This window comes from Oryctolagus cuniculus, chromosome 8 (assembly GCF_964237555.1).
Source record: "Oryctolagus cuniculus chromosome 8, mOryCun1.1, whole genome shotgun sequence".
Classification (NCBI taxonomy): domain Eukaryota; kingdom Metazoa; phylum Chordata; class Mammalia; order Lagomorpha; family Leporidae; genus Oryctolagus; species Oryctolagus cuniculus.
The window spans coordinates 80,003,439-80,028,442 of record NC_091439.1 but is presented as its reverse complement, the minus strand read 5'-3'; the positions used below and the strand labels follow the sequence as shown (position 1 = coordinate 80,028,442).

At 39.7% G+C, this 25,004-nt stretch overlaps 1 protein-coding gene across 15 annotated transcripts in view; it reads left to right on the top strand.

Moving 5' to 3' along the window:
* WDFY3 (WD repeat and FYVE domain containing 3) overlaps positions 1-25,004 on the top strand; it is a 310,521-nt gene that overhangs the window by 186,807 nt on the left and 98,710 nt on the right. For all 15 annotated transcript variants that reach the window (XM_070047898.1, XM_070047894.1, XM_070047899.1 and 12 more), the window contains 9 exons: positions 2,120-2,351; positions 6,073-6,173; positions 6,312-6,530; positions 13,210-13,391; positions 15,507-15,738; positions 17,236-17,396; positions 19,827-19,938; positions 22,642-22,832; positions 24,227-24,379. In XM_070047898.1, coding sequence (XP_069903999.1) covers positions 2,120-2,351; positions 6,073-6,173; positions 6,312-6,530; positions 13,210-13,391; positions 15,507-15,738; positions 17,236-17,396; positions 19,827-19,938; positions 22,642-22,832; positions 24,227-24,379 — 1,583 coding nt within the window. The remainder of the gene's footprint in view (positions 1-2,119; positions 2,352-6,072; positions 6,174-6,311; positions 6,531-13,209; positions 13,392-15,506; positions 15,739-17,235; positions 17,397-19,826; positions 19,939-22,641; positions 22,833-24,226; positions 24,380-25,004) is intronic.

Genomic DNA, 25,004 nt, shown 5'->3' with positions numbered 1-25,004 from the left:
TAAAGATTTATTTATTTATTCGAAAGTCAGAATTACACAGAGAGAGGAGAGGCAGACAGAGAGAGCGAGAGAGAGGTCTTTCATCCACTGGTTCACTCCCCAGTTGGCCACAATGGCTGGAGCTGCGCCAATCTGAAGCCAGGATCCAGGAGCTTCCTCTGGGTCTCCCACATGGGTACAGGGGCCCAAGACTTGGGCCATCTTCCACTGCTTTCGCAGGCCATGGCAGAGAGCTGAATTGGAAAAGGAGCAGCCAGGACTAGAACCTGTGCCCATATGGGATGCCAGCACTTCAGGCCAGGGCGTTAACCCACTGCGCCACAGCCTCAGCCCCAGCTATTGATATTATATCTTTTTAACAAGATATTCTTTTTAAAATTCATCCATTTATTTATTTTACTTGAAAAGACAGAGAGAGCTCCTGTCTACTGATTCACTTCCAGATACCACAGTGGCCAGGGCTGGGCCAGCCTGCAACTAGAAGCCAGATCTTTATGTTAGCGTCTGTCATGTTGGTGACAGGAACCCACCTACCATTTCCCAGGCTGTACATGATCAGAAAACTGAGGCTTGTCAGATACGGGATGAAGGTGTCCTGAGTGGGAGCTTAATCACTAGGCCAGTTGCCCTCCTCTTTACGTAGTTCTTTAGAACGGAGTTATGATATCCTTTGCTAATAATGGAGACAAAAAGTAACTCCTTTCCCAAAGAGAGTATTGAAATATGTTTATGGTTACATGACTCTCCATCACATTTAAGAGGAAAACAGTTACATGCAGTCATGTGGTTCATCTTGAGAGGAAATATTTTCTGCATTACATTTGTAATATGTTCTTGGAAATTTGTTTAAAATTTGTCATTTATGAGATTGTTACCATTTATATACATATAGGAATCCTTAAACACAAGTACTTCATATGATCACATATTTAATTCTGCTAATTGTAAGGAAAGAACTAAAAATGGGGAGAAAATAAGGAAAGCAAATGTCTGCTATTTATTTCTGATATTTTTCATAAGAAAAATCTGTTTCTGTTTCAATTATTCTAGAATATTTGACTTGTTTTTTTTTTTAAGATTTTATTTATTTATTTGAGAGAGAGAGAGTTACAGACAGACAGAGGAAGAGACAAGAGAGAGAGGTCTTCCATCTGTTGGTTCACTCTCCAAATGGCCGCAAAGGCCAGAGCTGAGTTAATCTGAAACCAGGAGCTAGGAACTTCTCAGGGTCTCCCATGTGGGTGCAGGGGCCTAAGCATTTGGGCCATCTTCTGCTGCCTTCCCAAACCATAGCAGAGAGCTGAATCAGAAGAGGAGCAGCTGGGACATGAACTGGCATCCCTATGGGATGCCAGTGCGTCAGGTGGGGGCTTAGCCTGCTATGCCACAGTGCTGGCCCCTTGACTTTCTTTTAAAAGCAAAAGAGTAAAAATTAGTTTTTTTTTAATAAAAGTATAAGTTGGTTTATAAACCATTAACTGAGATTTATGGTATAGTCAAGTTACATTGTAACAGAGGCTTGCTTAGATGGTAGCAATGGATGATTTTTATTCCTTTTTTATACTCTAGTTTCCAACATTTCTGTGTAATATGCATGTTACTTAAGCATTAAGGAAAAAGGAAACACATGCTATATGAGTTTAAAAGTGAACATAAAGGACCAACACTTCTGATCCAGCTCCCTGCTAATGGCCTGGGAAAAGCATTGGAAGATGGCCCAAGTTTGGGCCCTTGCCACTGATGTTGGAGACCCGAATTAAGCTCTGGCTGCTGGCATCAGTCTGTTCAGCACTGGCTTTTGCGGCCATTGAGGGTGGGGAATGGACCAGCAGAAAGAAGATTCTCTGTGTGTGTGTGTGTGTGTCTGTGTCTGTGTCTGTCTGTCTGTCTCTGTCTCTCTCTCCTCCTCTCCCTCTCCATCTCCCACTTTCTCTGTAACTCTTTCAAATAAATAAATAAATCTTTTAAAAAAAAACCCACAAAATATATTAAAACTGGATAATAGCCTCAGTATGTTATTGTTTACAAAACAAATGACATTTTAGGATAAATCAGCTTTATAGTGTTATTTTAAATTTCTACACAATATTTTTCCCAATAGACTTTCTTTGACTTACAGGTAGTATGGTCACATCTCTAGAAGGCCTGGGTTCTGATAATGTCTTTAGCTTACATGAAGATAACCATTACCGGATCAGCAAGAGCTTGGTCAAATCTGCAGAAGGAAGTACGGTACCCTTGACCAGGGTGAAGTGTCTGGTCTCCATGACAACCCCTCATGACATCAGACTTCATGGCTCATCAGTTACTCCAGCCTTTGTTGAATTTGACACTTCCCTTGAAGGTTTTGGGTAAGAAATTTTCAAGGTAGCCAAGTCTTATTCTATTATTTTCATGCTTTATGTTTGCCTTTCCAAACCGATCTTTGGTTTTAAATACACTTGGTTTAAAATTTATTATACTATATACTATGCTATGAGTTTTCAAATTATTGAGGTTTTTTAAGCATGCTATTTAAGATTTCCATACTTAATTATTTTTAATTATTTATTATACTAAATAAAGTGATTAGATATGGAGTCAGCAATCTAAGACCCATGAACCAAGTCTGTTTTTGTTAGTAAAATTGCTGTACATATGTAATTTTTTTGGTAACTGGAATTTTGTCAGAATAGCCTCACTCATTTGTATTCTCGTATGTATTTTCTATGGCTGCTTTCATGCTAGCATGGCAGGGTTGAGTAGCCATGATAGAAAGTGCCTGGTTTGGGGCTGGTGTTGTGGCATAGTAGGTAAAGCCGCTGCCTGTGATGCCAGCATCTCATATGGGTGCCAGTTCGAGACCTGGCTGCTCCATTTCTATTTTTTTAAGGCCTTCAAGTTTATTTATTTATTTTTTTAAAGATTTATTTATTTGAAGGTCAGAGTTACACGGGGGGGTGGGGGAGGCTTCCATCCACTGGTTCACTCCCCAAATGGCCACAACAGCCAGACTGCATTGTTCTGAAGCCAGGAGCCAGGAGATTCTTCCAGGTCTCCCACGCGAGTGCAGTGGCCCAAGGACTTGGGCCATCTTCTACTGCTTTCCCAGGCCATAGCAGAGAGTTGGATTGGAGGTGGAGCAGCTGGGACACGAACTTGAGCCCATATGGGATGCTGGCACTGCAGGTGGCAGCTTTACCCGCTACGCCACAACACTGGCCCATGCTCCACTTCTGCCCAAGCTTTTTGCTAATGCACCTGAAAAAGCAGTGGAAGATGGCCCAAGTGCTTGGGCCGCTGCACCAAGGTGGGAAACCTGAAAGAAGCTGCTTGGCTCCTGGCTTAGGCCTGGCCCAACCCCAATCATCGCCACCATCTGGGGAGTGAACCAGCAGGTGGAAAATTCTCTGTCTCTTCTTCTCTCTGTGTAACTCTGCCTTTCAAATAAATAAAATAAATAAATCTTAAAAAAAAAAAAAAAAGAAACCACTTGGTTCACAAAATGTGAAATATTTGTGTTTTTTGTTGTTGTTTGTTTTTTTACATTTGATCTTAGCCTAAAGGCCGAGAAGCAATATGTTTGTTTTTTTAAAGATTTATTTTATTTATTTGAAAGAGTTACAGAGAGAAGTAGAGACAGAGAGAGAGGTCTTCCATCTGCTGGTTCACTCCCCAGATGGCCACAACAGCCGCAGCTGCGCTAATCTGAAGCCAGTAGCCAGGAGCCTCTTCTGGGTCTTCCACATAGGTGCAGGGGCCCAAGAACTTGGGCCATCTTCTACTGCTTTCCCAGGCCATAGCAGAGACCTGGATCAGAAGAGGAGCAGCCGGGACTAGAACCCACACCCATATGGGATGCTGGCACTTCAGGCCAGGTCTTTAACCCGCTATACCACAGCGCCGGCCCCTGATGTGAAATATATGTGATCAGACCCTTTCCTGAAATAGTGTGCCAACCCCTGACATATAAATATATAGATAATATGCAGACTAAAAGTTCTTTGTATTTTGTCATCATCCTGTCCCTTAAATTTCTAGTAGAAAATCTTCTGCATTAAAAATGTTCAGTGACTGCCACTTCAAATGAGTAAATTATTTAAGCTGTAATGGCAGAAACAGCAGTGAGGAATCCATGGGGAATTCAGGATAGTTGACAAAGCCCAGCAGCCCTGACATATACAGAAATAGATAACTTTGGTGTATAATAGCTGTTTGTGGGATCCTGATTGGTTGGCCTAAATCTGTAACTTTTATTTTAAAAATACTGTCCTGGGTCATGATCAGAAAGTAGATTAAAACATGTTTCGGGTGCAAGCACTGTGGCGGGTGCATTAAGCTACCACTGGTGACACTCACATCCCATGATAAAGTGTTTGCTTCCACCACCCATCTAACTTCCTACTAAATGCGCCAGGGAGGCAGCAGATGACGGCCCTATTATTTGGGTTCCCGCCACCCACATGGAAGCTGCAGATGGAGCTCCTGGCTCCTGACATTGGCCCTGCCCAGCCCTGGCTGTTGTGGGCTTTTGGGGAGTCAGTCAGCAGATGGAAGATAGTGCTTGCACTCCTCCCAACCCCACCCCCACCCTCCTCTTCCTCCCTCTTTGATTGTCACTCTGCTTTATCAAATGCAGTTTTTAAAAATGTTTGGAAATAGAAAGTAGTAATAGCAGAGAGTGACTAGAAAGGAGTATAAGAAACTTATCTTTTAAATTTATTTATGTACTTATTTGAGAGGCAGAGGGACAGAGAGTGAGACATATAAACAGAGAAAGCAAGCTCCTGTTGGCTGATTCACTCCCCAGATGCCTGCAATGACTGGAGATGGGCCAGGCCAAAACCAGGAGCTGAGAACTCAATCCAGGTTTCCTGTGTGGGTGATGGACCCAGCTGAGCCATCATCACTGCTTCCCAGGGTCTGCATTAACAGGAAAGTGGGATGAGGAGCCAAAGCCAGGACTTGAACCCAAGTACTCTTTATGGCATGTTGACATTTTAACTGTTATGGAAATGCCTGCAACAACAACAAAAATAAATAAATAAATAAGCTCATTGATTTATGAGTAAACATTTTGATACAATATACTTAATAAATAATAAATATACTTAATAAATAAATAATAAATATACTTAATAAATAATAAATCTTTTTAAAGATTTATTTATTTATTCAAAAGTCAGAGTTACACACACAGAGAGAGAGAGAGAGAGAGAGGTCTTCCATCTGCTGGTTCACTCCCCAGTTGGCTACAATGACCAGAGCTGTGCTGATCCAGAGCGAGGAGCCAGGAGCTTCTGCCAGGTCTCCCACATGGGTGCAGGGGCCCAAGGACTTAGGCCATCTTCCACTGCTTTCCCAGGCTATAGCAGAGCTGGATCAGAATTTGAGCAGCCGGGACTCAAACTGACGCACATATGGGATGCCAGAACTGCAGGTGGTGGCTTTACTCACTACACCAGAGCACTGGCCCCAAAGAATCAACTTTTTAAAGAATTTTATTTGAAAGGCAGAGGCAGAGATCTTTCATCCACTAACTGATTCCCCAAATGGCTGCAAAAGCCAGGGCTAGGGCGCACTGAATCCAGGAGCCCTGAACTCCAACTATATGTCCCACATGGGTGATGGGTGATGGGGACCCAAGAACTTGGAGCCATCATCTGCCTCCCAGCCTGTGCAGTAATAAAAAACCGGACTGGAAGCCAGGACTCAAACCAGGCACTCCAATATGGGATACAGGCATCTGAAGCAGTGACTTAATTGATGCTTACCTCCAAAAGAAATATCTTGGTTTGGATGACATTGTTCTACCCTCTTGCTTAGGGTTAGACATGTGTACATCTTACCAAATGCAACTTATATCCTAAGTTTTAAATTTCCGTATGAAAACGGTACTGTAGAAGATTTTTAAAGTATATCTTGTGATGCTCCCACATGATTTAAAGGAGAGGCTCTTCCAGCATCCAGACAGATTTTGTAATCTTTCATTTCTAGTCCCCATTGTGTGCTCACAGCCTGTTTCACTGTGGTGGGTGCACAGTGTTCTGCAACGGTTGACCTCTAATACGTGTGTTGTCTTTCCTTGGACAGCTGTCTGTTTCTGCCCAGTCTGGCCCCTCACAATGCCCCTACAAATAATGCTGTCGCAACAGGCCTCACCGATGGGGCTGTGGTCAGTGGCGTTGGTTCCGGTAAATACTACTTTCTTTTTGCTATTTTTAGTGAATTATATATTTTATTTAGAGTTCATATACTTTTGTTGGCCTCTTTCTTAGTATAACTATGACAACACAAACTCTTCCATTGTTCTTTTCCTGTTTTCACTTCAGGTGAAAGATTCTTCCCTCCTCCCTCTGGCTTAAGCTACTCCAGCTGGTTTTGTATTGAACATTTTAGTTCTCCTCCAAATAACCACCCTGTCAGACTTCTTACTGTTGTGCGCCGAGCAAATTCTTCTGAGCAGCATTATGTGTGCCTTGCCATAGTCCTATCAGCAAAAGACCGATCTCTGATTGTTTCCACTAAAGAGGAACTACTCCAAAATTACGGTCAGTATTTGTCTATTTTGTTATCTTCTTCTGATTCTATAGGTATGAAAACATCATTGTAATGATTTTTTTAAGGTCCAAAGGATAGTTCTTTTCCATTATAAATTATTATAGTATAGAACAGGTTACATGTGTTTGAAATCTTAAATACTGAATTTTAAGACACATTCAAAAGAGACTCAGAGAGCAGTAAAGAGAGAGGCCTAATAAGTATTCATGCTTACTTGCCAAGAAATCACAGCTTTTACTGGGAAAGCAGGTTGCTTGTTTGATATATTTTTATAAGGATTAACATTGACTGTGAATTCTGCTTAACTAATTACTATTCACTGAGCACCTGCCTACCATATGGGCCACACTGCGCTAGACACAATAACATTTCAATTATTTTAGCCATCACTTACCTTTACAACTGTAAGACATAGCATTTCATAGCCCTGATTTCCTACCACATGCCATACCTCACACTGCCATACAATAGGAGTTCAAACTTGGGACATTCATGAAGATCTTCTTAAATGATATAAATAACAGAAAATATAAATCTCAATTCATACAATTTTCTTTTCTCTGAATAGAAACATGCATATATAAATGTGCTTCCTTCCTAAAATAATCTAGGTTTGTCCTTTTAACTAAGTAAGTGGATATTATATGTGTATTCACATGTGGTTGGTACTCAGTAAATATTGAATATAAATCAGCTTTTCATTTTGATTTTAAAATTTCTTGGCTTAATATTTCTCATGGTGCCCCATACCTAGCTCAGCATCAATATAGTTAGAAATCTTGTTATAATTTACTCCTCAGTGACATTTGGTTCTCTTGATTTCTTCCCAATCAAAACTCTCCAATCTTGGGGCTGGTGTTGCTGGATTAGGCTGCTGCCTGCAGCACTGGCATCCCATATGGACACCAGTTCAACTTCCAGCTACTTCACTTCCATTCCAGCTCCCTGCTAATGTGCCTTGGAAAGCAGCAAAAGATGGCCCAAATACTTAGGCCCCTGCCACCCACATGGCAGAAGCTCCTAGCTTTGGTTTGGCCCAGCCATGGCTGTTATGGCCATTTGGGGAGTAAACTAGTGGGTGGGAGATCTCTCTCTCTCTTTCTCTCTCTCTCTCTCTCTCTGTGTGTGTGTGTGTGTATGTGTGTTTGTGTAACTCTACCTTTCAAATACATAAATAAAAAAAACACTTTCCAATCTTGTAGTCTAGAGTACCTACTCTTATTCTTTCATTAATTCTTTTACCTCCCTGTCACCATTTCCTTCAATAGCTTTCTCTTCCCTTTTCCCATCAAAATTAGTATCCTCCAGGATTGTACCTTTGGGCTTTGCAGTAAAACCTGCTTTTCAGGGGGGAAGAAGCTACCAGTTTATGTAAGTTTGATATCTATTCCCAGGGACCATGAAATCAAAAATTTCAGTTGCCCTTGTCCCAAGATTAGTATTTTTATTTCCACCTGCATGTTAGACATCTTCATACGAATGATCTTCTTATAAACATCTTAGATTCTAACATTTCTTCCTTATAAAACCTGCATCCCCTTCCATTTTCCTGTTGTGGTGAATGACACCGCCACTACCTGTTAGCCCAAGCAGACCTTGAAAATAACACTCATTCTGCCAAGTCGTATTGTATGATGCTTCCTTAGTGTTTCTTGAATCTTCCCTGATGTTCTATGTCCACCGTGATAGCACTTGTTTAGCATTCTGTATCTTTTATCTGAACTCCACAGATTTTAAGTCTGAGTTTTGTCTTTGTCTGCCCCACTAGAATTATAAGCCTCCACTAACAAGATTATTCTGTTTATAACCCTGGCCTCTCTGCCACATAAAACAATGCCTATCATTGTATTAGGCATGCATATATATTTGTATAAATGAAAAGAAACATTGAAGCCAGCATCGCAACACAATGGGTTAAGTCCTGTGGCACAGCATTGTGACTGAAACAAGCCTAAGCCAGGAGCCAGGAATACCATCTCAGTCTTCCATGTTGGTAACAGGGGCCCAAGAACTTGGCCATCCTCTGCTGCTTTCCCAGGCACATTTGCAGAGAGCTGGATTATAAGTGAAACAGCCAGGACTTCAACCAGCACTCATATCGGCATGCTGGCACCATAAGCAGGGCCTTAACCTGCTATGCTACAGTGCTGGCCCAAAAGAAAACATTTTCTATCTCTATGTCATTTTCACTAAATGTAATTTGTAAGACTGCTGTAGTTCACATGTGGTTGAACATAATATACATTTTCCACAAACTTGCTAAAGGTCCCTCATATGATTAGGAGTTACAGTAAAATACATTAGTCCTGGCTGGTGTGCAGCTCACTAGGCTAATCCTCCGCCTGCGGCGCCGGCACCCCGGGTTCTAGTCCCAGTTGGGGTGCCGGTTCTGTCCCGGTTGCTCCTCTTCCAGTCCAGCTCTCTGCTGTGGCCCAGGCAGGCAGTGGAGGATGGCCCAAGTGCCTGGGCCCTACACCCACATGGGAGACCAGGAAGAAGCACCTGGCTCCTGGCTTCGGATCAGCGCAGCCCGCCGGCCGTAGCGGCCATTTGGGGGGGTGAACCAACAGAAAAAAAAAAAAAAGGAAGACCTTTCTCTCTGTCTCTCTCTCTCTCACTGTCTAACTCTGCCTGTCCAAAAAAAAAAAAAAAAAAAAATACAATTAGTCCTTCCAGGATCCATCCAGCCAACAGTATTAACCTGTTAAGGTGCCTAGGAAACTACGAGTTGTCAAAAACCACTTGCCTGATTAAGATATTCTGAAAGTCACTCAATACTTAAAATATCTCAGGGACCGGTGCTGTGGTGTAGTAGCGGATGAAGCCACCACCTGCAGTGCCAGCATCCCATATGGGCGCTGGTTCGAGGAGAAGATGGCCCAAGTCCTTGGGCCCCTGCACCCATGTGGGAGACGTGAGAGACCTGGAAGAAGCTCCTGGCTCTTGGCTTTGGATTGGCCCAGCTCCGGCGGTTGCGGCCAGTTGGGGAGTGAACCAGAAGATGGAAGACCTCTGCGTCTCCTTCTCTCTCTCTGTATCTCTGACCTTCAAATAAATAAATAAATCTTTAAAAAAATAAAATATTTCAGTTCAAACCTAAGCAGGAAAGCAAAACTCTCATGAAAGTTTTATGAGTAATATTTTCCACAGTCCTCAAGAAGATTTATAATGTACTAACAAGGGACCAAAGAGGGGAAAGTTTCAGGACTCCCCTAGATGTTTGTATTTTCCTTTTCCATTCCTTGGTTATAATTCTAGACCTTTTTAAGACTTGTATGTCCAGCATGATTTATTCAGTTCTTTCCTATATTAATTTATCTTATGGAATAGATTTTGCCAGTTTAGTAGTATTAACTCATCAACAGATGTCCATTTTTAATTGTCGTTCTGTGAGACATATCCTCACCTCTCCACTCAAAGGATAGACTTGGAGTTGGGAGATGCAACAAAAACAAGACTTTATTAATGATCTTACAAGATCAAGTATCTGGTAGGCAGGCACACCTGGTGCTGTTACAGCAAACAATTTATTTCCTAGCATGCTGTCCCTCCCTTGGCTCCTCACAGGCTGAGTGCTACAGGGTTACAATCTTCCTGGATGTCACCTCAGTTCTATTATCTCCATCTGTTTTCATTTTGCTAAGTTAACTATCCCTAACATTCTGTTTACTCAGCACAGGACTCTCCAAGTCCTTGTACTTTGTGGTTTGTAAGTTTGTAAGCTAGCTAGCCACTTACAACTTTATGCTAACTAGTTGTTAGTAATTTTCTACTCACAGCTGAATAGCTTACTTTAAAGATGAACAAATGTCTTTACCCTCACAATTCTAAATATAATCTTGCCATTTTCAGTATGTATAGATAATCTAAGATTATAAAATAGAAATTAATATTGTAGTTCCTTCCTCACATAAATATAAAATTTACTTTTAGTATATTTTTATCTATGTACTTGTATTAAAAATAGTGGATTTGCTATGAGTTACATGTTTACAGATTAGCTCTTTGATTTTTAAAATTATTTTTTACTTTTATTTTTAAAATTTGTATTTATTTATTCAAGAGTCAGACAAACACATCTATTTGTAGAGAAAGCGTTAATCTACTGGTTCACTCCCCACATTCCCACAGTCACCCCTGCTGGGACTGAAGCTAGGAGACAGAAATTCAGTTCAGTCCAGGTCTCCCTCATGGAGGGTGGAAACTCACTCACTTGAGCCATCACTGCTTCCTCCTGGGGTCTGCGTTAGAGGAAGCCAGAACCAGGTATGGAACCCAGGTATCATGGTAGGGACATAGGTGTCTTAACCTTTATGCCAAATGCCCACTGCTGGAATTTTTTTCTTTCAAATGAGTTTTGGTTTTTTGTTGTTGTTGTTTTTTTGTTTTTAGATTTATTTACTTATTTGAAGTAGTTAGAGAGAGAGGGAGACAGAAAGAGAGATCTTGTATCTGCTGATTCACTCTCCAGATGGTTACAACAGCCTGGGCTGGGCCAGGCCAAAGCCAGGAGCTTCTTCCAGGTCACCCACATGGGTGGCAAACACTTGGGCCATCTTGTGCTGCTTCCAGGCCGTTAGCAGTGAGCTGGATCAAAGTGGAGCAGCCAGGACACAAAGTGGCTCCCATATGGGATGCCTGTATCCCAGGAGGAGCCTCCACCCACTGTCACAACACTGACTCCTCAAGTGAGCTTTTAACGTCTGGCTTTCTCCTGCTATTCTTCCCCTTTTTGAATACTTGGACAAGATAAATTATTTTAAATAGCTTAGCATTGAAATTAAATTAATATGAGCTTATTATTTCTTAGCATAGTCTGGCAACACACTGAGTAGCAGATAGAAGCCAAATTGGAGTTAAAAAATGATTACGGATGTTAACAAATCAGAGTATTTTCATGTATATGGTACACAGTTGCCTGTGAACCAGGAACTTGGAGCAACAAATAACTATCCCATACCATGAATCATTTCCTAACTACCAGCTGTTGTCACCAAAGGTTCTGGGGAATACAACCACAAACTAGTAACAGATAATTTCTCCTTCATGTCACTGAATCTAGCATATAGCAAGAATAAACTTTAGGGTTTTTTTTTTTTTCAGCTGTTTTTCTAACCAATGCTATCATCAAATAAATGTCAGAAAGTTACAATACATTGTTATTCACTTTAGGCACAATGTCATAAACAGATCCCTAGAGTTTATTCATCTTGCTTGACCAAAATGTGTGGTGGTTAATTAATTACTCCCCATTTACTCAAACCCTTGGCAGCCACCATTCTATTCTTTGTTTCTATGAATTTGGCTATTTTTGGATAACTCACTTAAGTAGAATCATGCAGTATTTATTATTCTATGTCTGACTTGTTTCACTTAGCATAATGTACTCCAGGTTGATCCAAGTTGTCATAATTTCCTTACTTTTTAAGGCTGAATAGTGTTCTATTGTATATGTATGCTACATTTTTTTATCCATCCATCTATTGATAAAAGGGCAAATATCTCTTCAAGATCCTGATTTTGATCCTTTTGACTAAGTATCCAGAAGTGGTATTCCTTTTTTTTCTTTTTTAAAAAGATTTACTTATTTATTTGAAAGGCAAAGTTACAGAGAGGCAGAGAGAGAGAGAGAGAGAGAGAAAGGTCTTCCATCCACTGGTTCACCCCTATAATGGCCACAATGGCTAGAGCTGCATCAATCTGAAGCCAAGAGCCAGCAGCTTCTTCCAGGTCTCCCACATGGATGTAGGGGCTCAAGAACTTGGGCCATCTTCTACTGCTTTCCCAGGCCATAGAAGAGAGCTGGATTGGAAGTGGAATAGTCAGAACTCGAACTTGTGCCCATATGGGATGCCAGCACTGCAGGCAATGGCTTTATCCTCTGTGCCACAGCACCAGCCCCTAGAAGTGGCATTTCTGGCTCATATGGTAGTTCTGTTTTCAATTTACTGCCATTTAGCCTTATCACCATCAGTGTATGAAGGTTCCAATTTTTCTACATCCTTACCAATGCTTGTTTTTTTGTTTTTTGATAATAGCCATCCTGATAAGTGTGAGGTGACATCTCATTATGGTTTTGGTTTGTATTTCCTTAGTAACGTTGACCATCTTTTCATATATCTGTCAGTGTTTGGCATATGTGTTTTATATGGAGAAATGACTACTCAAGTACTTAGTACATTTTTCAATCAGATTATTATTTACTGTTGAGTTGTTCAACTTCCTTATGTATTTTGTAGATTGACCTCTTATCAGATCTGTGTTTTGCAAATATTTTCTCTCAATCCATAGTGTCTGTTGATTATTCCCTTTACTGTGCAGAAGCTTTTCTGTTTGTAGGCCCACTTGTTTATTTTTGGCTTTGGTGTCCATTTGTCTTTTTTAATTTACTGTAGCTTATTCTGTTGTCAATTTTTTACTTAATTGGATATCACAACTTCACTTGATTATAAATATATATATCTTATGTAGAAGATAGCAATAACATATGCTAGGGTTTTCTTCTTACCGCAAATGAGGTTATTATTAGATGAAGATAGGTTATCTTTACTTTCTTCTTCATCTTATTTATTTTAACATGTAGTCAAACAGGCTGATCTAGATGTGAATAACTGTCAGACTAGGTATAATACTGGCAAATTTTTTTTACATTTTCTCCCTTTATTTCAGTTGATGATTTTAGTGAAGAATCTTCTTTTTATGAGATTCTCCCATGCTGTGCTCGCTTTCGATGTGGAGAGCTTATTGTTGAGGGACAGTGGCATCATCTGGTTCTGGTGATGAGCAAAGGCATGCTGAAAAATAGCACTGCCACCCTCTATATTGATGGACAGCTCGTTAGCACCGTGAAGGTAGGCCTGCGTGTACTTGGGAACCTGCTCACTTTTCAAGATAGTTTAGGGTGTGTGTCCAAGTGTGGGGTGTGGGTGTGTATGTTTGCTGGAGTCTTCAGTAGACAAAGCCAGGATACTCAAGTAGAAACTTTTCAGAAAGGCAAATTTTAATTGAATGTGAATTAGCCGAAGTTATCCCAAAATGGAATTGAAGCTTTCCTCAGTATTGGTGGTAAAAGGATGATAAGCGGGGTGTGTTATTGCTTATATCCTAGCAGTGGGTATCTCATATGCAGCTGGAAAATTATCTGTACTTCCAAGAACCCATTCAATGCCATGATTCTCAGAATAAAGCTCATCCTCATCATGCACATATAAGGACTGAATGGCAGGGAAACAAATTTGTTAATTTTAAGTTGACCTTCAGTTCTCGTTTGAACAATGTGAATGACTAGTTCATGTAACTTGATTAGAGAAAAACTGAGATAACAGGCTACAGAGTACAAAAGAAATTACTGGATATTTCAGTTCTTAGTTCAATTTCTAAGTGCTTTTTCATAATAGAGAAACAAGTTGAAGGTTGCCTAAATAAACTGTGAGTACACTATTTTGTCACTTCATAGTTAATAATGTGCTTTAGTTCAGGGGACACTAAACCTTTAGAGCTGGAATTGTTTCTTTTTTTCTTTTGATTGTTTGTTTATTTTCAGACCTATCAGATTCGTCCTTGATGATGATAGTAAGTGTTCAATTTACTGGATGTTGAACAAATGAATATATAAGCATTAGTCTAGGTGACTATCAGAAGAGAGATCAAGTAACCCATAAAGAATTAGGCAGTTTTGCTTTCTGAGTCAGGGTGGATGCTACAACTTACTTTCTGTTGAACTCAACTAGCAAGCTGTTAAAATTCTTTAACTTCTAAAAAGAGTTAAAAGCCATTTTAGAGTGCTATTGCTGAAAAGAATTAACAAAGGCCAAATTTTGTCCTATTGGTGAATTAAGTTTAAAAAGCACTGAAACCAGTAACTTCTTTGAGTACATTTCCTTCCTTAATGAGAACGATGTTTTATCATGACATTGTGTTTCAATATAATAAGCCCTAAAATGCACCTCATGGGGACATTCATTTCTTCTGTGTATACATGATGACATTTGAAATGCATTTGTAGATTCCCTAGTAGGTTGTTCCTTTGTTATTTTTAGTGTCATTGAAAATAAAAGTGTCCTCAGATTTCAGAGCTGAGAGGAAAGAGATTCATTGCTGATATATTTACATGTTTATGTTCATTGTCCGTTTGCATTTTTGCAGTCCTATGAAATCAAATTCTGTTCATGTATTGTTCTCTACAGTCATGCTATTAGCATCACCAGGACTGCTATTTAACATATAGAATAACAGATGTGATCTGAAGCTGAGATGATAATATGACAAAGCAATCAATGGAAATGTCCCTCATTCCGTAAAGTAATGACAGATGCCTTTACAAGAAGCAGAAATTTAATTATATATCTCTTTCACTTTGCCTAAGTTTATATTCATTATAAATTAATTGAATGGTAATTTAGTCATCTTGTCAATAAACAGTAGTATAATTTCAAATCTGAAAGTATCAGGCAAGAATGGTTAGTATTTGCATGGAAGTTAATATGTGTGCACATAAATTAAATACAGATGACTCATTTTTCTAATATTTTCATAGTATTTTACTGCTATTAAAATTTTTTTCATCAATAATTTTAGTTAACAAATCCACATTGAAGTTACTATAACTGATTTCTAGACCTCTTGAATTCTAAAAGGGAAACCTCTCTTTTTATTTCAACCCTAAAATTCCAGAGAAACATCATTAATTTGGTATAGAAACCTACCAGGTAATGATAATATCCTTATATTTGATTATTGCCATTTCTAGCACTAGGTAGTTTGCCTGTTTTAGCAAATTGGAAAACAAATTTTCAGCTACTCTCTCGGGTGTACAGTTACATATCCAAGAATCTTGTCCTGTCCTTAAATCTCTCAAACTCAACTATTTTTAACTTTTGTAAATTTGGTTTAACCTGTGGATGAGAAAATACACATACTGAAGTACTTATTCCTATTTCACACTTTTGCTTTTGTCTTCTTTGTAGCTTCATTACGTTCACAGTACTCCTGGGGGCTCAGGCTCTGCAAACCCTCCAGTGGTGAGCACAGTCTATGCATACATTGGTACTCCACCTGCCCAACGCCAGATTGCCTCATTAGTTTGGCGCCTGGGACCCACACATTTTCTAGAAGAAGTTTTACCTCCTTCAAATGTTACTACCATTTATGAACTTGGACCAAATTATGTTGGAAGCTTTCAAGCTGTCTGTATGCCATGTAAGTAACTTATTCTTAGTCTTGAAGTTGTATGAATCTTAACTCCTACAGCAGAGATGCATGTGTGTGTATATAAGATTATACACATATTTACCTGGGAAAAGGGCTTTCTCCTCTGATCCTCGTGGCAGTGTTGGCCACTCCTGTTTAAAATGTTCTCCTCCACTGATCATACTGTTCTGCTTTGATTCTCAGTCTTTAATGCCTGAACACTATCCACTGTCTCTCATTGCCTCCAAGATGTAGGTATATATCCTCTAAGAGTCAACTCAACCCTGTTCTTGTTCCATCATTTCTCCTATTACATGAAGCAGTTGAAAACGTAGCTACTCTTGGTGAGCAAGCATGAGTGAATCCAATAAATACACATATATTCTCTAGGTCAGAACGATTAACATTGTTTTTCTTGGTCCCTTTACTCTCACAGTCCACTTACTGTTATGTCTTCTTTCCTCCAAGGAAATCTAGAACCAAAGGAACTGACATTAAGCTTTAATTCCTTTCTAGTATTTCTTCCAAATGCTGTCTTCCATCTCCTTATTCCGATTTTGCCAAGGTTCTTGGGAAAGTTAGAACAAATACATTGTAAATGGGAAAGGTCTTATGACTTTTCAGTTATATTCCTGAGTTTGATGGTATCTAGTAAGGGCTAACACTTATGGAGCACTTACATGGCTAAATAATACACACGAAGGACATAGCCGTTCTGAGCCTTTCATGTATGTTTATTCTTCTCCGTAAATACTGTGTGTTCTGTGCTGTCATTTTCACCCTCATTTCACAGATGAGGAAGCTGAGGCACAGATGTATAGGTCATACAGCTTTCAAGTCTTCAAGCAGGATTCAAACTCAGGTTATCTGGTTCCAAACATATGCTCTTAACTACTCTGTCTGTTGTCTTGAAGATAGCACAGGGGTATTATGAGGGCTTGTGTTTGGGAGAGGCCTACTTCTATAAAACTGACAGGAATTCCACTAATTTTCTTTTGAACCTTTGTCCTTTGAACCTCGGGGAAAGGGTTTTATAATTTGTTAGGTAACAAACAATTATGACTTTTGTTTCTCTTTTAAATTGTTATATGCTAAGCATATTTTAAAAATGAGACATGGAATGTAAAACTATGATTAGATTTTTCTCTTTTAATTAAATTAAAGACAGGAATTGAAAATTAAAAACTTTTGAATTTAACTGTTTATTCCAATTATAAAGGTTTTTTTAATTTTTTATATTTTATTTTATTTAATGAACATAAATTTCCAAAGCACAGCTTATGGATTACAATAGCTCCCCCCCCCATAACTTCCCTCCCACCCACAACACTCCCCTCTCCCACTCCCTCTCCCCTTCCATTCACATCAAGATTAATTTTCAATTATCATCAATTATAAAGGTTTCCAAGTCTGCCCACTGGAAAAATGATAGTAAGAATAAAAAAGCTTGTGTAGGATAAAGAGAATTGCTGATTGTTTTGAACACAGATTATCCTTGCTTTGAAGGTAAAGATGTGAAATCTGAAGGTATAATCCCGTCTCCAATATCGTTAGTACCGGAGGAGAAGGTGTCATTTGGCCTCTATGCACTTTCTGTGTCTTCCCTAACTGTGGCAAGAATCCGAAAAGTTTATAACAAGTTGGACAGCAAAGCCATCGCTAAGCAGGTAAGCAGAATGATTTGCCAGTACTTGTTGGCCAGTTGTCACTGAGAAGGTTTCTCATAGCCTCATTATGAATACCACTCAACGATGAGTGGTCACTAAAAATAGTGTCTTTCATACGTTCTTTTTATTTGGTTTACTTAGTTTTTAATTTAGGCCTGAATACATTGAAGTATTTAGTTTTATTTGGAAAAATGAGGAGTCCATTCTGTTATGAGTATATTATATTAATTCTTGTATTTATGTTGGCAGTTAGGGAGTTGACTTAGAGAAATAATGGCTCAATTTTTTTTAAAAAGATTGATTTATTTATTTGAAAGGGAGAGCCACAGAGAGGAAGAGGCAGAGAGAGAGAAAGAGAGAGAGAGGGAGAGTGAGAGAAAGGGAGAGAGAGAGGTCTTCCACCCATTGGTTCACTGCCCAAATGACCATACCAGCTGGAGCTGTGCCAATCTGAAGTTGGAATCCAGGAGCTTCTTCCCACATCTCCCAAGTGGGTGCAGGGGCCCAAGCACCCAGGCCACTTTCCACTGCCTTTTTAAAGCTGTCTCTCAATGATTTTTTATGAACTGCCTACTTCTATGCCAGACAAAGTTTGGTTTAGAACACAGTAGTGAATAATACAAATTCCTGCCTTTTTAGTTCTTATATTTTAATGGAAGAGACCGACAATAATAACTAAAGAAATAACTGAATCCTAAAGTATGCTAGAAGGTACTGAGTGCTACGGAGGAAAGTTAAAGAAGGAAAAGGGGGCCAGCATTGTGGCATAGTGGGTAAAGCCACTGCCTGTGATGCCAGCATCCCATATAGGCTCCGATTGGAGTCCCAGTTGCTCCACTTCTGATCCAGCTCATGCTAATGCACCTGAGAAAGCAGCAGCAGATGATCCAAGTCCTTGGGCTCCTGCACCCATGTGGGAGACCTGGAAGAAGCTCCTGACTCCTGGCTTTGAACCAGACAGCCTCAGCCATTGTAGCTATTTGGGGAATGAACCAATGGATGAAGGATCTGCATTGGTAGGCAACTAGAGTAAGGGACCAGAGCTGGGAATCTAACCCAGGCATTCTGGGTATTAGCTAGGCTAAATACCTTCTCTGCATGTGAGTTTTAAGCAAACCCTTGAAAGGAATGAGACAGGAAACCACTTGTATGTGGAGAGTAGGTTGTAGATGTAGGCCTGGGGACATTCTTAGAATACAATCACAGGGGCCCTAAGAAAAGCCAAGAAGGCCAGTGTGGCTACAATGAAAAGAGAACAGGCCTGGACAGTAGCAGAGGTGCCCAAAGAGGTCATGGGACCAGATTGTGTAGGATTTACAGGCGATTGTAAAGACATTGACTTTCACTGAGCGAGATGGGAAGCATTATAGGGTCCCAGATATAGGAGTGAAATTACATCTCAGCCAGGATCCCCATGATGTCTGTTGAGAAGAGGCTGAAGTGAAATAGAAGTTGAACTTGGAGGCCAGTACAATAAATAATTTCTACAAGAGATTATGGCAGTTGTATCCAGGTTGGTAATAGTGGTAGTAATAAGAAGTGATTAGATTCAAGTTACATTTTGAAGGAAGACCTAAGAGTTTGAGGCAATGGAATGTGGCATGGGTATGGAATATGAAAGAAACCAAAGAGTCAAGGATAACCCTAAGGCTTTTCTCTTGAGTAACTTGGAAAACAGAAACGCCTTTTCTGATTTGGAGAAAACTATAAAAAGTAGACTTGGGGGGATTATTAAGAATTCTGTTTTGGAGAAGTTTGAGAAATCTGTTAGACACCATTGTAGAGGTATCACGACCATTGGAAAAAGGAATGGGGAACTCAGGGGAGAGGTTTGTGTGTCATGGGTTTGCACAGGTAGCATTAAAAGCCATGAGACTATATATATTCACTGAAGCATAGATTAGATGAAGAAGACGAAAGGTTAAAGGAAAACCTAAGACAATCCAGTATCCTGCAGGTGGAGAGACAGTGGGGAACCAGAAGCAGTGACTAAGGAATAAAACTGGAGAATGCGGTGTTGTAGAAATCTGTGATTCCCTGCGGCAAATGTGTTAAGCAGTCTGGTAGGGAAGTGCTGGCCATGGGGTTTATCAAGGAGGATGACATCAGTGAGCCTAACAAGCTTGTGGGCTGGTTATCAGAGGCCGAGCCTGAGGGGAAGGAAATCCACAGGGGCTGGGAACAGCACTGACAACGGCTGTATTTGGTCATATATATCTCACACCTTCTAAAGAACATAGAATGTGCATTAATTGAATTCTACAGTAAGCAACAGAAAGTCCTAGGATTGCATTTGCTTTAAAAATACATGCTTATGTGTATGTTTGTGTATACACACAAAATTTCCCCTTCTTTGACGTAGACATGATTCCACACTTTGGAGATGTTGCACATTTTAAAATTACAGTGTTTTCCTTTCCTGCTTTTCAGTTAGGCATTTCCTCCCATGAGAATGCCACGCCTGTAAAGCTGATACACAATTCAGCAGGACATCTAAATGGACCTGCACGGACCATTGGGGCTACTCTCATTGGATACTTGGGTTAGTTAAGTTTGTTGTTTCAGACTTCTTTATTTGCCTTCAAATTTGCATTCACTTTCCTCACTTGAGGGGTAGCACTTAGGTTCATGTTTTATAGCACTGACCTGTACTGTTCTTCCAGTATTTAAAAAATAATGTAACAATGTCAAATTCCAGTCAACTTTAAAAATCATAATCTTCCTTAAAATCCCATGAACGTGTCTCTCTCATCAATGCTTATGAGTACTGACTAAACACTTCTATGAAATCCTTAGGTAAATTTCCTACTGCATTTAGAAATAGCAGCTGAAATTCAGAACTATTGTTGAGCGTTTGTAGCTTCATGTATGTAGCAGATTTTGCTCATGAATGCTTCTCTTAACTTAGAAATAAGATAGAGCTCCTAACTATAAAATAATGCATCTAACTATAATGCAAGTTTAGGGCTGGTAGACATTCTGTAGAGCCATGTACAGGATGTTTGATTAAAAAGCATAGATTTTTTGCCGATGCTGTGGCTCACTAGGCTAATCCTCCGCCTGTGGTGCCGGTACTCCGGGTTCTAGTCCCAGTTGGGGAGCCGGTTCTGTCCCAGTTGCTTCTCTTCCAGTCCAATTCTCTGCTGTGGCCCGGGAAGGCAGTGGGAGACCAGGAGGAAGCACCTGGCTCCTGGCTTTGGATTAGCACAGTGCACCAGCCATAGCGGCCATTTAGGGGGTGAACCAACAGAAGGAAGACCTTTCTCTTTCTCTCTCTCTCTCTCTCACTGTCTAACTCTGCCTGTCAAAAAAAAAAAAAAACGCATAGTTGTTTTTTTGTTACCTGGGATTTCAAGGTCTAAACCAATCAGGCCATCCAAATTTAGAGTTGGTGATTATTCCATTTAATCTTCAAATCAGTGTTTAATATCACTACCTTTTTAGATTAACAAAAAATTACTATGCTGGTTAGAATCCTCTGTTTATCAGTCCTTGGTATCTTTTATTGTCCCTATAATAGGCTCATCTCTTAACTTTGCTTTCCTTTTTTGATAGAACTACATTGGTAAAAGTTTCTTGTATGCTAAAGACATGCCTATATTCAATTCAAAAAATATATTTTTTTAAATTTTTATTTATTTTCATTTTATTTGAAAGAGACAGACAGAAAGAGATCTTCCAGGGCCAGCGCCGGGGCTCATTTGGTTAATCCTCCACCTGTGGCACCGGCATCCCATATGGGCACCGGATTCTAGTCCCAGTTGTTCCTCTTCCAGTCCAGCTCTCTGCTGTGGCCCGGGAGGGCAGTGGAGGGTAGCCCAAGTGCTTGGGCCCCTGCACCCGCATGGGAGACCAGGAGGAGGCACCTGGCTCCTTGCTTCGGATCAGTGTGGCTCCGACTGTAGCGGCCATTTGGGAGGTGAACCAACGGAAGGAAGACCTTTCTCTCTCTCTCTCTCTCTCTCTCACTCTCACTCTCTCTCGCTGTCTTAACTCTACCTGTCAAATAATTAAAAAAAAAAAAAAAAAGGAAGAGATCTTCATTCCAGTAGTTCACCCCAAAAATGCCTGTATTAGCTAAACTCCAGCGGGGGTTTCCACATGGATGACAGGGGACTCAAGCCATTATCTGCTGTCTCACAGGATGTACATTGGCAGGAAGCTGGATCAGAAGTGGAGTAGCTGAGACTTGAACCAGGCAGTCAGATATGGGATGTGGTTGTCCCAGTTGATGACTTAAGCCATTACAACAAACTCCTGCCCAATTTCTACACATATTTACAAAGTATTACTGTATGTCCCCTGTCAAATATTGCAGCACTGTGAGGTGCTAGAAATAGCCATGAATGAAGAATTCAAAGACTTAAGTTCCAGCTCCTATCCTGTCATTGTATGACATTATGACAGGCATTTACTATGTGGCACTGTGCCAGACATGTAAACTCTGTGAACTCCAGTTTTCTCATCTATAAATTAATTGTACTGGGCCTAATTACCTAAAAAGATAGTTTTCATAATCCAGTGTCATGATACCTGAAAATACTGTGAATACTCTGCAAAGAACATCAACGTATAAAATTGACTATTAGTTTAAAAGAAAAACTGATTCCTAATCAATTGGCAAGTCATATTCATAAGCCTTAAAAATGTTAGAAATGTAGGTGTGATTTTTATTTTTATATTTAGTTGGCACGTAGTTCCAAGAAAGTTTCTGAGACATTTCTGGAGTCAGTGATAAACTGCTACTCAGATGACATCACTAGAGGAGCTCTGGGATGATGGTCAGTAATGGGCTTTACTTGGCTTACCTACAGGAAGTACTTTATCCCTGCAAAGCTGACTTCTCCTACCCCTTCCCCAGTTCACAGAGTTGTGATTTTGCTCTCTGCAAGTTTGGTCCCCAACACAACCCAGGAAGGTACTCTCAGGAACCTCAGATCTGCATTCCCAAGGCCTCTGTACTTCTGAGGCCTTGCATTGCCAAGAGCTACATGGTAGAAGCATTTGTGCTTGCTCTAAAACCTAGTTCTTTTTCTACCTTTTCCTTTGCTCCTGATTCTTCTCTGAGAGTGAGTACGTTAGTATAAATCTGCCTTCAGTTTTTTTTTGTATTTTTTTTTTTTTTGTAGAATTTTTTATTTTAGGGTAGAAGGTTTTTTTAAATAGAAACTTTTAAAGATGATTTACTTAGTTTTTGTTCACTTGGGGGATTTATTTTAATTATTTTTTACTGTCTTTTAATTAGGAGTAAGAACATTTGTCCCTAAGCCTGTTGCCACTACTTTGCAGTACATTGGAGGAGCTGCAGCTATCCTGGGCCTAGTGGCCATGGCCTCTGATGTGGAAGGGTTATATGCAGCGGTCAAGGCCCTGGTTTGTGTGGTCAAGAGTAACCCACTAGCCAGCAAAGAAATGGAAAGAATCAAGGGCTACCAGGTTTGTAGCTATAAAGATGTGCCTTCCTTTAACTTTCATGAAAAGCATAAGTCATATGAAAATATGAATTATTTTCTTTATTTTATTTTTTTCCTCCTGTCTCACCAGTCTTACTTATTAAACCCTTAAGTTAGGCTATACTATCTCAGTGTAGCTTTGCTGCATTTGAATATCCAGTTACACCTCTATATCCATAGGGAACTGATTCCAGGACCCTCAACCCTCCAAAATACCAGAATCCTCAGATGCTCAAGTATTTTATATAAAATGGCATAGTATTGGCCAGTAACCTGGGCATACCCTCCCTATTCTTTAAGTCATCTGTAGAATACTTATCATATCTAATGTAATGGAAATGCCATGGAGGTCATTGGTATACTGTATTGTCTAAGGAATAATGACAAGACCAAAAACAAATCTGTACATGTTCAGTGCAGGCACTCATTTCCCCCCAGTGTTTTTGATGCACAGTTGGTTGAATCCACAGGTTTGGAACCCCCAGAAATGGAAGGCTGCCTGCATTTTCAGATAAACAGTTTGCTCATTTGGGTGTTGTTTTTCTTTGTGAAACTCAAGAGTTTTCCAGATCAGTGATAGTTACAGGCTTTTCCAGTTTTGCTTGGTTCTCCACTCCCTCTGACACACTATGATCTTTTACCCCTTACTCAGAAGATGTGAAATCATTGCCAAATAAATGTAACATTGCTATTCCTGAAAAATCATGTGGAATTAAACATGCGCAAAGTTCAGGTATCCACAATTACAAAATCTGGGCAGAAAATCAGTTGTAAGAGAAAACAGCTGTTTGGGGCAAGGTTAAATCCCTGAATAAGAGATACAGTGCAAATGCCATCTACAGCTTTAGCCATTAGTTCTTTGGTAGTAAATGTATTATTTACTACACTGTGTTGTATAGATTGAATTGCACTATTTGAGTAAGTATTCTGTTTGAAAAATTTTCAAAATGATTTTTGCACCATTGTTTACCATGAAAGAGAAAACCACGAAGAATATGAGAATAACCAGTTGTCCTATAACCATTGCATAAAATATCAATCATGGGAACATATCATGATTGAGACCATGAAGACTGTGTGCAAAGGAAAAAATCCTTTTGTATAGTGAAAAAGAATACAAAGTTGTATGCACTTGAGGGCAACAACCATTTACACAAATGGGGACCAAGCGGGTCAGTATCAAATGGTCTCTTAATATTAGAGTGGCAGTTTGCTTTCCCAATTTTCTCTAATGTTGTCACAATAAAAATTTAGAAATTAGCATAGAAGTCTCAAAAATTGCTCTGCATGGCATTTTCTCGTGTGTGTGTGTGTGTGTGTGTGTGTGATACATATTTGGTGATTTATCAAGAGGCGTTTGCTATCACTTTGTTGTAGTTGCTGGCAATGCTGCTTAAGAAGAAACGTTCCCTTCTGAACAGCCACATCCTCCATCTCACTTTTTCCTTGGTGGGAACTGTTGACAGTGGGCATGAGACCTCCATTATTCCAAATTCAACTGCTTTCCAGGACCTTCTATGTGATTTTGAAGTATGTACATAAACATTTATTGGTAACGTAGAATCACTGAATCCATTTCTTATTCTGTACAATGTTAAACTATTTTATCTCTAAGATGTATTTAAACTTCTTTAATTTTATGAATCCCACATTAATATCATTTAGTAAAATGCATATAAAAAGTATTGTAATGATAGGATTCCTTCTCAGGGATATTCCTTTTACAAATATTATGATAGTGAAATGTTGCAATGCATTTACGTAAGTAGCTGGTTGGCTGGTGTCACTAGGCGCATTATGAGAGGCAAGCATATACTCATCAAACAATTCTGATAGAAACTTTTTCCTCAAGAAATTGAAATTTAGGCCTCTGATTTTGGATAATAGCAACTACATAGTGAAATGTTATTCATTTTACCAACATAGCAAGATTTCAGTTTCTTTTTTTTTTTTAAGTTTTTAAATTTATTTGAAAGGCAGAGGTACAGAGATATTGAGAGAAAGATCTTCCATCCAATGATTCATTTCTCTAAAGGCCACAACAGTCAGATTTGGGCCAGATTGAAGCAAGGAGCTTCTTCCAGGTCTCCCATATGACTGCAGAGGCCCAAGCACTTGGACCATTCTCCACTACATTCCCAGGCACAGTAACAGG